The sequence below is a fragment of the Prinia subflava genome, chromosome 1, assembly GCF_021018805.1.
Source record: "Prinia subflava isolate CZ2003 ecotype Zambia chromosome 1, Cam_Psub_1.2, whole genome shotgun sequence".
Classification (NCBI taxonomy): domain Eukaryota; kingdom Metazoa; phylum Chordata; class Aves; order Passeriformes; family Cisticolidae; genus Prinia; species Prinia subflava.
This window is the reverse complement of record NC_086247.1, coordinates 88,851,728-88,866,917: the sequence shown is the minus strand read 5'-3', so window position 1 is coordinate 88,866,917 and position 15,190 is coordinate 88,851,728. Positions and strand designations below refer to the sequence as shown.

Genomic DNA, 15,190 nt, shown 5'->3' with positions numbered 1-15,190 from the left:
CATTTTCCCTCAGGCAAGTCTTCAAATTTTAGTTAGGAAAAAAACACGAGGTGGGATGGATGCTCACTCTATGGAAAGCTGAGGGACTCCCTCCCCACTCTGCAATTGCTGGATGTTTTGAAATGGAAGATTTTACTCCAAGTAAAGCCTGATGAGTTACTTTCTCTCCCATGGCAAGTGAAACCACAGGGGCTTTTACCACCACCAGATTCTTTCAAGCTGAACCAGCTGGAGGGGCACTAAAAGGAACGAGTCAAGCACCTCTTTAGCTACCAGGCTGCATCAAGAAGGCACAACATAAGCAATGGTAAAGTCAGTAAACAAAATTTTACTGTAATATTTTGTAACACAGATACTGTATTTCTCTTTGAAGTGTAAAGCTACCGTCTTACACAAGAAAGATGGACAGACCCTTTTCCAAGACTAATATGGATACAATAAATATGGAGTTTTACATACTAGATCTGTACACAGAAACTTTGTCCCACAGCCATAAAAATTTACATTTAACAGTGCAACATATAATTTAATCTTTTATTTATCTGACATAGGATGTTTACTTACTAAACACAAGCAACTACCTGGTTTTAATATACATATTTTATATATATATATTTTATATATATATATTCAACAATCTGTACAGGTTTCTAAACATAAAACTCCAAAAAGGCACAATTGTCTATACAACATGTACAAAAATGGCTGGAGCTGACAAGAAACAACAATTATTGGTCAAGAGTTCATGATTGCACGAAGATTAGTAATGGGTTTGTGTCAGAAAAATGTGCTTTAAGGAAAGGAAGGTTTGCAAAGAAACCTGCAAGTGTTATAAAAAAAACCCAAAAAACCCTAAAAATAAAACCACAATGAAAAACGAAAGCTAGGTTGCTATTACAAGTCTATCCTCATCGTCACTGCTGCCATCACTAAACTGCACCGTGTTTTGCCGCTGGGGCGGGGCGGCTGGCCTGGGTACCTGTCTGTCCGGGGTGACAGTTCGGTGGACTGGGGACTTGGTTAACGTGTTGGGATTCACCTTGGAGCGGGGCTCTGCCGAGGCAGCCCTCTTCACCTGGAGGGCAGGGAGGTCACGCTTTGGCTTGCTGGGGTTGGTGAGGTCAGTCTTTTCAGGATCAGCTTTCCCGGGACCACTGGGGTTGGTCAGCGGGGTGGGCTCGGGATGGCTCTTCCCGCTGTACCGCTGTCCTCCAGCCACTGCCTGGGGAGAGGCATCCCGGCCGGCCTCGGCCGTGGGGAAGCCGACAGGAGCTGGCTCCAGCTGGGCCTCGCCGCCTTTGGAGCCTGTGGTGGGTGCCTCGGAGGCCCCGTGCCCCTCGGCGCTGGCGGGGCTGACGGAGGGGATGAGGGTCGGCAGGGCGATGTTCAGGATCTGCAGGCCAGGAAGGTGTCCCTGCGGGCTGGGGGTGCCCTGCGGGGCCGCGCCTGCCGTCAGCACCTGGAGGCCCACGGCGTTGAGGGTAATTCCCGGAGGGCGCATCTGCGGGGCGATGTTGGTGTTCGCCAGGCCCAGGATGTTCACTGTCTCCATGCCCAGCGGTGGCAGAGGCTGCAGGTTGGGCGTGCCGAGCCCCTGAATGCCCGGCATGCTCACCTGGCCGATGGGAATGCACGGCACCACGCTGTTCACCTCGGCGACTCCCACGGGATTCGTGGTGGTGCCGGCGGCCGTGCCGCCTGCCTCGCCAAGGGCGCTGGTAGTTCTGTGAATCACACTCACAGCCGGGATAGTGAGCTGCACAGGCCCCGCCTGGATGGGAACAAAGGTGGAGTAGGTGGCCAGGCCGGCAGGGACCACCTGGATGCCCCCGACCGGCACCATGCCGTAGGGAGCCTTGGCTTGCCGCTGTGAGTGCAGGGGCAGGTGGCTGAAGAGGTGAGTCTGGGGAGCTCTCGGCTCGGCAGCCGGCTTCTCCTCTGGGATTTCAGTGTAGGGTGACGGCGCCGTTGTCGGCATGCTGCGGTCTGCCGGCGAGGACGGGGAGCTGATGGAGGGCGTGCTCTGGGAGAGAACAAACAACACAGGCGTGTTAATGTGGCAGCCACCGCTGTCCTTCAGTGACACGAAAACACAAGGGAGCTGGGAGTGCTTCCCAAGCCCCCTTTTAAGAAAGAACAACAACAAAATGGCTCATAGTATATAGCGCTTAGCCTAAATAATGGACTGATTTCCTTACTTTCTTTTTCCACCTTCTTCCTCACCCACTAATTGCATTTTCTCCCCTAATTACTCTTGCTTAATTTCTCTCAAACACTAGTGCTCAAAAACATTGCTGAATATCTTGCATGTGTGTTTTTAAGTGGCGAGAAGGCTTTGCAGAACTGCTTCATGTGGAAATCACCCCAGGCAAGAAGGTTAAATAAGCATAAGATGGCATTTTTGATGCGCTGGGCTCCTCTCATGAAGGCATTACAGCCTCTGGCAGGCAGAGGCAGCATCATGGCACATTTGTCCTAGGTGCATCTAATGTAGCAGACGGGGAATGCAATGACGGGGTATGCAAAGAGACGGCTGACAGCTACAGCTCCTGCAGAGGTGGAGGTGATGCCTGGGTACTGGAGTGAGATGTGGGACCCACATCCCATTGCTGCCTCAGCTCACTGTGATTTATTTGATGCACACACCTGGACATGTAATGCTATTTCTATCCTCTCTTTTCTTTGCCTACAGCCTGTTACTGACCAAGGCTTGCAAGTCCTTTCCCAGAACTTCCTAAAACAAGTAGTCTAAAAGTGCAATTGCAATCTCATTACTATCTTTTCATTTTAGGCACATTCGTCACACACGTACACATTGGTGCAATCTTACTTCGTTTTTACAGTATCAACTCTCAAAAATTCTCTAGAGCAGGCAAAAATCTCAAAACAAGAAAGAAATGTTTTTGAAATCTGCTGGTAGAAAATGTATTGGCAAAGGGAGAATATGATTAACTGGCTAGGCAGTGCTGACCTGTCTAAATGAGATGGGTGTGAGAAAGAATCCAACGTCTTTCTCAGAACTGACAGCTCACAAGAGATCCTGATAAACTGGTATGGATGCTTTCGAAGGAATGTACAACAGCCTTCCTGAGCTGTGTTGACTCCTTTTCTCAATTGCAAGAACTGGGATCCACAGCCATTCACAATAGGAACAGACTGTAGATTAACCACTGGAGGCACAAGGCTGATACTTCTTTTGGTCGGGGAAAGGAAAAGAAAATCTGGAAAGGAATTACTTCCTCATATTACTTACATGACTTTTTAAATTTTTTTAATGTAATAATGTAGACAATGATTAAAGCTATATAAATGAACACCGTTCAACATTTTTAATTGCATGAATATTTACTCGAGGCATCAGTGGTTCTATTTAATGAGGGAGTAAACTCAGTTAAATGTCCTTCTGGTATCCATTGGCAACAATGGAACCTAAACTCCAAATACTAGGACCCGAACTGTTTTATGGTAGGCATATACAGTATCAGAGACCACTTCAGTTTATTCTCTGTCACACTACAAACTTGCTCCACATTTGCCACATGTACTCAGATTCTACAAGCAGGGATGAACCTGTTGAACAATACAATGCAGGAGTAATTTTTACTGTCTCTCCGTGTCAACAGTTTGCTACGTTAAACTGTGTAAAAAAATTAATCCAGTAGTGTAATTTTTCAAAGAAAAAACCAAGCCATTAAGTACTTAAAACAGATGAAATTTTTACTTTTTATACTTTTGAAAATTTTCTGCTACCTTTTTATCAATAACTGCACACAATTAGGTTTAGGCTTGGACTCGATCTCAAGATTTTTTTCCAACCTAAATGATTATATGCTTCTATATAATATTTCTAAATACTGCATTCATCATGGAGAAGGCAATGCTTTGACTACCCCTTTAATTAAACTATTTTGCATCTATTTTTGAGAGTGATACAGAGAGTGTTACACTTTGAAGAGCTCAAATGCCCTCATGGTCTGTAGAAAGAATTCAAAACTTCCAAAAGATATCTTTACTGTCACTCTGGTAAGTGACTTGTAGTGTCTGCATCACAGTCCATTAAAGACATTGATGAATTGAAAAAGACTCAGCACCTTCCACTTCCCTCTGTGATTTCATGGGCACAGTTTTTAAAAAAACAGTAGCCAAAATTACTAAACGCAGGTCCCACAGACCTGTACACAGACTGACCTCATCTTCCTGCACACTGCTTTGAAAAGCTGCGTGTCTAACACGTGCATGGGCAAAATCCATCCTTTTCTGATTAAAATCTTCTTTCAGCTTGGAGAAAAGTTGAGAGCACTGGGAACTCAGGTCTTGGTCCTGTGTTCATCTCTCCTTTTGTCATTGTGCAAGGGCAATCTCCTAGTTTCCTTGAACATCTGGTGCTCTTTCTAATTCTACTGTTAAGCTTATTTCGAGGACAGATAAACAACTGCACCACTTTTTTTTTAATGATAAAGCAAAAAACTTTGGGGCTAGATTAATTTCCCTTTGGAATTACCAATGATTGTATCATCATATTTCAAAGTAAAATGATTGCTGAATTCTATCACTTTCCCCTGGAAACTTCATGACCACCACCATATGTTCATTTCACATATTTCCTTCTGATATTACAATTAAACCTTTTAGGAAGAATACAATCAAATTCAAGAATCTGAAAAGCAATGCTCCTACAACATCCTTGTGTCTAGAGTCCTACGTATTTGTGCTTGGAAATTTTTACTCTCTTGAAAGACGCATCACCAAGAATTCTAAGAACGAAGGGAAAAGCAAACATTTTGATCTTTAAAAAACCTCCAAAAAGATATTTTTAGAAGGAGGACTTAAAATCCCACTCCCTCCCCTAATTTTAGACACTCCTACCTTTGTATGAGCTGCAGCTGATATTAAGGAGTGGCCCAAGGCTGTATCTGGATCCGGGTAATCCACAGACATCTGGCGACCTGGAGATGCAGGAGTGATGTCCGTCAGTGCCGCACCAGCGCTGCAGGGACCCCCTCCTCTCTCTGGGGCTTTGTTTTCATGTGCTTCCTGATGGGTGGGCTCTGTTGGTGACCTGGAGGTCCTGCTGACGGACTGCACTGTGCTAAGGACAGTCATCTTGGTCAGCAGCGCTTTGGGGAGACCATCCATCGAGTCCGTGTGCGCCCCAGTGAAGCAGTCTGGAAGCCTGATGTCATCGTCGGTGCTGGTGGCATCCTGCAGGCCATGGCGAGAGGGGTGGTGCTGAGGGCTGGCCGTCACAGAGGGCGTTGTGGATAGCACTGACTCAGCCTGGCTGTCTTCATCATCATCCTCGTTGTCATTTTCATCTTCATCACCACCATCAGACTCCTCCACGTCATATCCTGACCGGTCATAGCCAAATCTTTGCTTCTCACCTGCAAAAGTGGAAGTAGGATTTAGACAATGAAGGCCCTGGACTGACTGGGAAGGAAGCAGGAGAGAACAATTAAAAACACCAAAAAAACACATGGCACACGTATTTGCCACTCACACCCCATTGCATCAAAGCAACAGGGAAGACTTAAATTTTGTTTTTATTTTCCAGCTTACATATTTAACTATACAGCTACATAATCTTTCATCTTCTGCTTCTATGTTGTTTTTAACCTTCTGGATTTGGGCGTTTTCCTTCATGCCATTTGTAGCCATTTGCTCAAAGTCACCCTTCACTCTTCTGCTCGGGGAGCAGTGAGCAGATTCCCGGTTCATTAGGTTCCCAGTGCTCACATGTGGGGCTGGTCTGTCAGCCTTAGCAGTGGGATACTCTCTAGCTGGTTCTGACTCATAAGTGGGTGTTCTTGTACCTAATATGAATCATGGCTGTAAAGGTTTTAGAAGGATGCGAACAGAAAGACTGGAGGCTGTTAGTCAAGAATCTGTCTCGTTAACAGGCAAAAGAGACCAAAATTAGACCTTACTAGATTTCTTCAGTTATGTTTTGAAAGGTTTATTAAAAAATTACCCAAGATGTCCTAGGAGCCAACAGAGCATTAGTCATATCAAAACTTACCTATGAATCTTTGTCGGCATAAAGAAACCCTCCTGACTTCAAGTCTTAAAGCCTCTGTCTAGGGGTAAATTTCTCTACAAAATACAATTCTACTGCAGCTTTCCACCTTCTTTTGTATCTAACTTGGAAAGAAAGAGTTGTCTTTAGTAAAGCTACAGAAAATCCCATCTGCTGTGTCTGACTCCAAGCCAGACTGTCTGGGATTATATTTTATAAAAATCAAAATGCTTTGAATACATTAATATTTTGTATTTGATTAAAGGTCTGTCTCTTGAGCTGTCCAAAAAAACATATCACCATAAAATTAATTTGGCTCTGTAAAACCAAAGATGTCTGGTTAGATAAAATCTGAGAGATGCTGTTCTAGGGAAATCTATGTAGCAACTTACCATCAAAATGAACAATTCTGAAAAAAAAAAAATCAGACCCTTAAAAGAATTTGAATATACTGCCTATACTTTAGGCTGCTAAGTTACCAAAACCAAAACACACATTTTGAACTCCAGATAAAATACATGGGTTTAACAGAGCTACCTTTCACTAAGTTACCCCCCATTATAAGCCTTTATGGTTTCAAATGAGCAATGCAATTAGGAACTAATAGCTTCTTTGAAAAAAACCCTCTGTAACAACTCTCCCCCTCTGTGCCTACACAATAATTTGTACATTAGCTAAATATGGAAACTAGATTTCCTACACTTACTACAGCAGATGTGAACATGTCAGACATGTTATTAAAATACCCCTAATCCTCCAGGTCATTGGAATGATCCTAACAAAAACATTTATCAGAATTTTAAATAGTCTTATAACTTGCATCCAGAGACAAAGCTGTTTGAAATAGAAAATATGTTTTAGTGGAAAAATTAATTTATTAACTTTCATTCCAAAATTATGGCAAGTATGATTGTTAAAGATATTATTAACAATAACATGTGGACTAACTAAACAATTTTGGAATTTTTTTCTCTATAATTCTGTCATTTCTATTCTTCATATAAACAGTGTTTTTTCAGTAACTTGCAAAGCAAACATATCTAAAATGTTAGAACATCTACATAGGTTTGATTTCTGAATGGAAACAACTACCTCTGCCTTCAATACTAAAGACAAGCTAGAAGGGTCCCAGAGCCTGAGCTGGAGGACCATGGCTGTGAGAATGATAAACTCCCAGTCGACTCTGAAGCTGTGTGGGAACTGCTGCTCCAGCTGGATGCCTGGAGTCTGTGGGGTCTGATGGGATTCATCTGAGAATATTTGAAGACCAGCTGATGTCATTGCAAGGCCTCTCGATGATTCTTGAGTGGTCTTGGGAATCTGGAGAGGCCCTAGCTGACTGGAAGCTGGCTAATGTTGTCCCGGTAAGAAAGAGGACCTCAGAACTAAGACCTGTCAGTCTCATTTCTGTGCCTGGTACAGTTATGGAGTAAATTATTCTTGGAGGTATGGAAAAACACCTGAAAGACCACGCGGTCATTGGTCACAGCCAGCACAGCTTCATGAGGAGAAAATCCTGCTTATCAAACCTGATTTCCTTGTATGACAAGTTAACCCAAGCACTTGGCCAAGGGAAGCCAGCTGATGTGACCTGTCTGGATTTCAGCAAACCTTTTGATGCTGTGTCTCACAGGACCCTCCTGGACAAACAGCACATCATTGATGGGTGAACAAATGTCTCAGGGGTCAGGCACAAAGGGTTACAGGGAATGGGGTGACATCAGACCAGGGATCTGTCACCAGTGGGGCTCCACAGGGCCCTGTGCTCTTCGTAAATGACTTGGATGCAGGACTGGAGGGCACACTGAGCAAATGATACAGATGATACAAAACTGAGAAGAATTGTTGGCGCCCTCAGAGGCAGAGAGGCCCTGCTGAGAGACTTTGACAAATTAGAGACAGACAATCCCCAACGCTATGAAGTTCAACAAGGGCAAGTGCTGTATTCTGCACTTGAGATGGGACAGCCCTGGATGTACAGACAGACTGGGGAATGAGAGGTTGGAAAGAAGCCCCATGGAAAGGCACCTGGGGGTCCTGGTCAGTGGCAAGTGGAACACGAGTCAGCAGTGCCCTGGCAGCCAGGAGGGTGAAGTGTGTCCTGGGTATATCAGGCACAGCACGGCCAGGCAGGCAAGGGAGGGGATTGTCCTGCTCTGCTCTGAGCTGGGGTGGCCTCACCTCGAGTGCTGGGGACAGTTTTAGGAGGCACAATATGAAAAAATGGTCAAGCTGTTAGAAAGAATCCAAAGGAGCGTAACAAAGACAGCGAAGGGCCTTGAGGGGTAGACTTACAAGGAGAGACTGAGGCTACTTGGTCTGTTCAGCCTGGAGGACACTGAGGAGAGACCTCATTGCAGGCTACAACTTGGGAGGGGAAGAGGAGGAGTAAGCACTGATCTCTTTCCTGTGGTGACCAGTGACAGGACCCAAGGGAATGGCCTGAAGCTGTGTCAGGGGAGGTTTAGGTTATATTAGAAAAGGTTCTTCACCCAGAGGGTGGTTGGGCACTGCAAAAGGCTCCCAAGGGAAGTGGTCACAGCACCAAACCTGAAAGAGTTCAAGAAGCATTTGGACAGTGCTCTCAGACACATGGTGTGACTCTTGGGGATGGTGCTGTGCAGGGCTAAGAGTTGGACTTCAGTGATTCTTGTGGGAATAATCTCAGAATATTCTATGATTCCCTCAATGTCTCTGTAACCGATATTGAAGACTTCTCTATGTGTCACATCTAAAGGGTGACCTACAGGTTTCCTGCAATTCTTTAAATAATGCAGGTGGTATTCCAAAGTCATGGATTCACTCTGGACTCTGTCTTAAATTCAGTCTCTTTACCAATGTAACGTAACTATTCTCTGTGAAATTCTACTGATTCTTGTCTTTCTTCTCCCTCTCTTCACATGAATCATGTTTTCTATGAAAGCTGATGTCAATCATGAATGACTGTTTCTACTGGCAGGAGGAAATACCTGAAGTGATTAGACTGACTCGTCGCATTTGTAAAGCAAGGAAAACATATGTGCAAATACTGATTTAGAAGAAACTATCTTCTTTCAAATCAACATTTAAAAATACTACTGGGTTTACCAGCACGTGCTGCTTACGCAGGAATTTTCTGCCAACATCCCAGCTTTCTACAACAAAGCCATGGAAAGAGAAAGGGAAACTGTGTGGAACAGAGATTCCTTACATGCAGGACTCCATGGGATACCATTTCCCTCTATTGTTTCCCTGTGTACCTCCACCCTTTGTGCATTTGCCAGCTTCTATTTGAGTGTGGTTACCTGGAGCCAGAGCCTGGAGAGTAGGCGAAGTGACAGCGATGAATGTGGTTCCCTTACTCCCACACTGCTTTGCAATATCAGATGAGAAAAAATAAGATTCCTGGCTTGCTTGTTCTGGCAATGCACAAAGGAATGCTTTGCTCTGGCTTTTATATCTGCATGCATACATGTTTGCTGAATCAAGAGGTGCCCAGGCTTTTCCAATCAGTGATCCCACTAAGCACTGCTGTGGAGTTACAAGAGGACCCAATGCTGGAGTTTAAAGCAGTAGAAAACCCAGGCAGGCAGGGTTATGGGTGTCCTTTGAAGGAGGCATCAGGTTGAGGCTGTGACACTCCTTGTGGTGGAAGATTCTCTCCCAAGCAGTGTCTTTTTAACTAAGTGGTATTGGCAAAAATCCATTCTAGTAATTGTACATTGCCTACTAAAGTTCCCTGGCAGTTTTAATTGGGGAAAAATTAATTATTCACTTCCTATCTTGAACTATGCACAATTATAACCATATGCTTATGTAGCTGATATATATATATATAAAAACATACATATAACTAGAACTGACTCAATTTCCAGAGGGAATAAAATTACTTCTGTGTTTAACTTTGCATGAGGTTGTAAAATGGTGTACGGTATTTTTGAATGAAGGATGTGCCATAAATCTAAAGGCTCCTAACATATGGAGAAATGGCTTTTGGCATGAAAGTTCACAGTTTCTTTTTTAAAAAAGAAAATAGGAAAAAAGTTTCACACTATTAAGTGAAGGCTTATGAAAGCTATTTCTCTTTCAAATTTGTAACTCAACTCTCACAATTTTAACAGACAAACTTCAAGACAGCCTCAATTTTTTACAAAGAGTCTTTTTGGAAGAGTAGGTGATGCCTTTCAACCTCAGTCAACTGCTGCAATCTTTTCTTTTAAATCTTTAGAAAGACTCTTTCTTCTTCCTAGACTTCACAGGAGTAAGTGAATTTTACAGACCTGAACTCTGCAGAAATTAGGAACAGCTGGAAATAAAGGCTTAATACAAACATGGACAACACTTTTGATTGGGGATTTTGTTCACTTGCCAAATTATTTGGCAATTATTAGCTACAATTATTTTTAGGAAAACTGAATTTTTTATACTATGTATTGAAATGTATACAAATCATAGGCAAAAATGCCTCAGTCCTTCATTTATTTTGCTGTCAGTCCTCAGTTGGTCAGCTCTGTACTATCTTTGTGGAGTTGGTGTTGAGCTTCCCAGACAAGGCTCTGTTATAGTGACATTTTACCCCAGAGCAGAAAAGAAAAAACTCCAAGTTCTTTGGCACAATAGCATTAGCTGGAATTATCAGCATCCTAATATGTCCATTTGTGAAGTGCCTGGGGCTGATAAATCCACATACTGCTATTTCCAGCTGGAATGCTATGAATTAGGTAATTGAAATATGTCTCCTTATGTACTTTAAAGTTTTTCATTTTATTAGAAGTTTTTCCTATAGGAATCCTTACTGTACATGGCTTTAACAACAGCCATCTAATTATCATCATACTGCAAAGTACTAAAACAAAGGTTCTTATGAACCTCAACTTACAGCTTTTAATTTTAATTGCAGTATCATTGCCACACGACCTGACTTACTGAGGACCTGCTACAGATTCAGCAATTTCTGTACCAAATCCAATGATGAAGTTCAAAAGCTAATAACTTAGTCACATTTAGTTATAGCTTAATCATATTTAAGTAGATTGTCACATAAAGAGCAAAATGTTCATTTTCATTCTTTCAGTGGCAGGAAGACAAGAATGGTTTGAAAATAAAAGTCTGGAAGTCTGGACTGCTCAGTTTTATAGATTCCTAAGGAAATGTGCAGTTATGTAGATAAAATATGACTGCCATTAGCCCTACTTATACAGATTAAAGACATAGTTTACTAAGTGTCTATTCACTATCTATGAGCATCTAAATCTAAATTTATTACATTTATTGGATTTTAGCACGTGGATAATACAAAGCAGTGTTTATTGTCTCAAGTTCTGGAAGTATCTTCAGTTATGGATTGGCATTTACATAAAAGCATTTAAAAATAAAGCATCCATTCTATATTCTATATATTCTCCATCAAACTCAAGAAAAAATGTAGACTCTGGCAAGAAAGGCAGAAATACTTTTCAGCATGTCATTGTATGATCATAAATCAAAAGTGAGGTCTGTATGTCATCAATTCACTCCATTCTTCTAAACAATTACAACTTAAGCTTGCCTTTCACCCAATGAATTAGACTTGGAATAGATCATTCCACAACCATTCACACAAATTTAAAAGGGGTAAACAAGATGCTGTTAAAACAATGCCAGCATCTGTACCCAACCCTGCTGCCCTCCTGTCATTCTAAGCCTGTTCATAGGCTTCAGTTATCTGATTTCAGTCTTGCTTCAGCTACTGTCCACTGCTCATCACCCTCTAACAGGACTCACAGTGACATCTGCTGGGTTAAATTCAGACTGGTGATCACCAGGGCTCCTCAGAAACGAGAAGAAAACCTGTGGGCTTTTGACTTTCATTCCAGACCACAGAAAGTAATGAAGTGAAACTACACCAAAATGTAAGAGCAACTTCTGCTTAAAGAGATTATTTACACCTAAACCTTCTTATGTAACTCGTGTATTGTAAATCAAACCCAGCACTAGGTAGTCTAATGTCAGGCTGTGGGTGTAGGCATTAGCATGCCTAATGTACATCTAGCTGAAGAATAAGTACTGATATTAACAAAAAAAAAAAAACTTAAAAAAAAAAATTGCAAACTACACAGAACCAGCCTTACATTCTGTTTGTAAAAGGAGGATATTACTGCAAGGATTTTCATTTATTTTCACTTCTTAAATGCAGATTCAGTGAAAACACAGACTGAGTCACGATTAAGCTAATGAAGAGCCATCGAAACTCACTTAAAATCTACTGTAAGTAACATATAGCTAATTAACTTAGAACTGTGGTAATAATACTGCAGAAAATGAAAGTATTTTTTGTGTGTGTGTGTGTGATATCTATAAATACATATTTCAAACTTACAATTAGGTCTTTTTTACTGGTAGAGTAATGTCTTTGGGGATAGAATTTCTGCACAGAAACCCCTTATATGTTCTGCCCATCTACTGATTTCATTATTAAGGAATTCTCTTGTGCAAGTCTACTCAGAAATACCATACTATTTATTCATACATTAGCTTATTACAAGTTTAAAGTTTTAAACTGTTTTAATTTGAACACAAATTATTGTTGTTTTTAAGACTGGATAGCAAAATGTGTGAGCAGGGCCAAAGAGGATATCCCCAGTTGCAGTATGTCACACTAAACAGTTCACCTCCTCTGACAATTTAATTCAGATATTAACATTCCTCACATTGTAACCCTGTATTTTGGTGACAAGAACATTCCACAGAGCAGAAGATGAAAGATAAATGGATGAGGGAATAGTTTTGAATACAAAAACCCAGGCCAGAAAAGTATTTACTAATACCCAAATGATGACAAGTCCAAATACAAAGAACGCTATGTTAAAAGCTCTGATCACATACAGTCTCAGACAGCTAGAGAGCATCTTTCTTTTTTCCCCAAGACACCACAGCACAACAAAATTTCAGCTTCTCAGATTACTGAAAAAACAGACTCTGTGTGTGTGTGTCTGCCTGTGCACAGGATTGAGCACAAGTTTGCACTCCTGGTTTAGTTTGCATCCATTTTATCTGTATTGCTGTTGGTCACAGCTGGCTTCTCATATGAATCCAAAAAACTGTATATGCAAATAACTGTGACCACCCAGCCTTTTAAAAAAATCTACAAAAGACTGGAACCAGCAAATTCCCTCATAAATAAAAGTTGGTGGCTTTCTTAGATTTCTGGGTAAATTATCTAATTCAAAGTGTAATTTTAGTGGAAGATATACAGCTTAGCTACTTTAGGCAAAGGTGCAGACATTTCTATTACCATAAGAATAATTGGTATTCCAAATGTTCAGATAATGAATTAGGTGGAGACAGACAGATAGACAGACAGACATTCTACAGGTCAGGAAGCAGGCCAATTTCACACAGTCTTCAGGAAGAAGTTTTTTTTCTGAGGTCATAATTATTTCTTATCAGATTTTCTGCACCTTCCTCTACTGCTTCTCACATTGCCTTCCAGCTGAGGAAAGCGATGGGAGTAGACAGACCACTCTCGAAGAGACAGAACATTTTTAACAACCAAACCCCAAATATTTGAGTATTTGAAGACATTGGTTTTTAAAACATCTGAAGGATAGTTGTGCCAGCAATGCATGCCAGAGGAGGGGTGAAAGGGCCAAAGATGAACACCACGTGTGCAGCTTAACACCCACGGCCCATTGCTCTGTCCTTTGTGGGTGACGTGCTGCTGCCAGGGCTGTCCCTGGAGCCTGGACCTGGCACGAGGGGTGCTGGCCCCAGTGTGAGCTCTGCTGCTCTGCCCTGGGGAAAGGGCAGCCAAAGAGGTGGTTGAAGCTGATTCAAACGCTGCCTAAAATTAGCATGTTCAGGATTTCAGAGAGGGCAACTGAACCACACTTAAAAAAACATGTATGCAAACACATCACACTTTTTTCCCCCTCCTGATTCTGCCTTAAAAAATAGGCTGACAAGAGAGATTCTGAATTATCATGAGAACAGACAAAATCACATTTTTGAAGTGTAGGGTTGCTCACTGAATTTCCACGGATAATTGTAAATGCCCCGTGCTCTGCAGCAACTGGAGAGACCGGACTGGTTTGGCTGCAGCAAATGCACCTTTATCAGGGGTTTAATTACCCTGCTTCTTGGATAGATCTCCAGTGCTGAACTTTGTGCTGCACTGCTGTGGTTTTTGCTATGGGCACCTGAGCCAGATCCTTTGGAAAGACAGGGTTTTATCAGCAAGCTGTTTTTTGGTTTGGGGTTCCAGTTAAAGAAAGAAGTGCTATGTCCTCTGTTTTGGGGAAAAACAAAATAGGCATTGTTGCCATAAAATCAAATTCCATGAAGAATTTCAAGGATTATGTAGCAAATCCTGTAAAACGTCTGTGCTATTTTTTTCCAAAATAGAGTATTTCATTTATTAAGTAATTACTGTGCTGAGCAAAGAACATATTTCAGGGAATATATAATATATTTATACTGTGGTCAAACATGCCTGTACATGATAGGAAAAAAGGGAAAGCCTCTCTCTTTCTCGATCGAGTATTCTTGAAGTCAAAGGAAAGCATTCTTTCAACAAATGTTTGAAGTGGTTTCCTTCAACACCACGTTACTGAAAATTTAGTTAAACATTTGAAACATTTCCCATTGCATTACAACCACAAATGCAACTTGTAATGCATGCAATTGGGAATGTCAATTTATCAATCAATAGAATGTTTTCAGTCCCTATTAAATGGAAATATTTGTTCACCCATAGTTTATGAAAACCACAAAAATGTCAAATGCTACAGAACTGCTTAAAAAAGTGACACCAAAATGTCATATGAAGATTGAAAATACTAACAAAAATTGTTCCTCTGTAAGAAAAAGACAGTAATTTGTCCTGCTGTTTATCTTCTGTGTTATTTATCTGGTACCTCAAATTGTGAAGGGAGACGTATTTTTTGCTGACCAAAAAGGACTATATTGAAGAAGGCCAAAAAAGGGAAAAATGCAGGTTTCTTTCTACCTAGTGCACTACTGAATCACAGCAGCTGAGTCATATTCCCAGCATTATTTAGAATTAGATTCAAGATGATTCGCTTATTGTGCCAGTGGTTGTCATATGGGAGCAAGTGCATTCATCTTTCTTTCCCAGTTTAAATAAAGACCCCTACTGCTTTCTTTTCTTCAAGCCTCATCCACAATCTAATAAACTATTCCACTGAAGAGAGAAAA

At 41.6% G+C, this 15,190-nt stretch overlaps 1 protein-coding gene across 4 annotated transcripts in view; it reads right to left on the bottom strand.

Moving 5' to 3' along the window:
• Window positions 1-308: 308 nt before the first annotated feature.
• The window catches only part of HIVEP1 (HIVEP zinc finger 1), a 121,594-nt gene continuing 106,712 nt past the window's right edge, over window positions 309-15,190 (bottom strand). For all 4 annotated transcript variants that reach the window (XM_063402581.1, XM_063402571.1, XM_063402589.1 and 1 more), the window contains 2 exons: window positions 4,867-5,384; window positions 309-2,023 (listed from right to left, as the gene is read on the bottom strand). In XM_063402581.1, coding sequence (XP_063258651.1) covers window positions 884-2,023; window positions 4,867-5,384 — 1,658 coding nt within the window. In that variant the 3' untranslated portion in view covers window positions 309-883. The remainder of the gene's footprint in view (window positions 2,024-4,866; window positions 5,385-15,190) is intronic.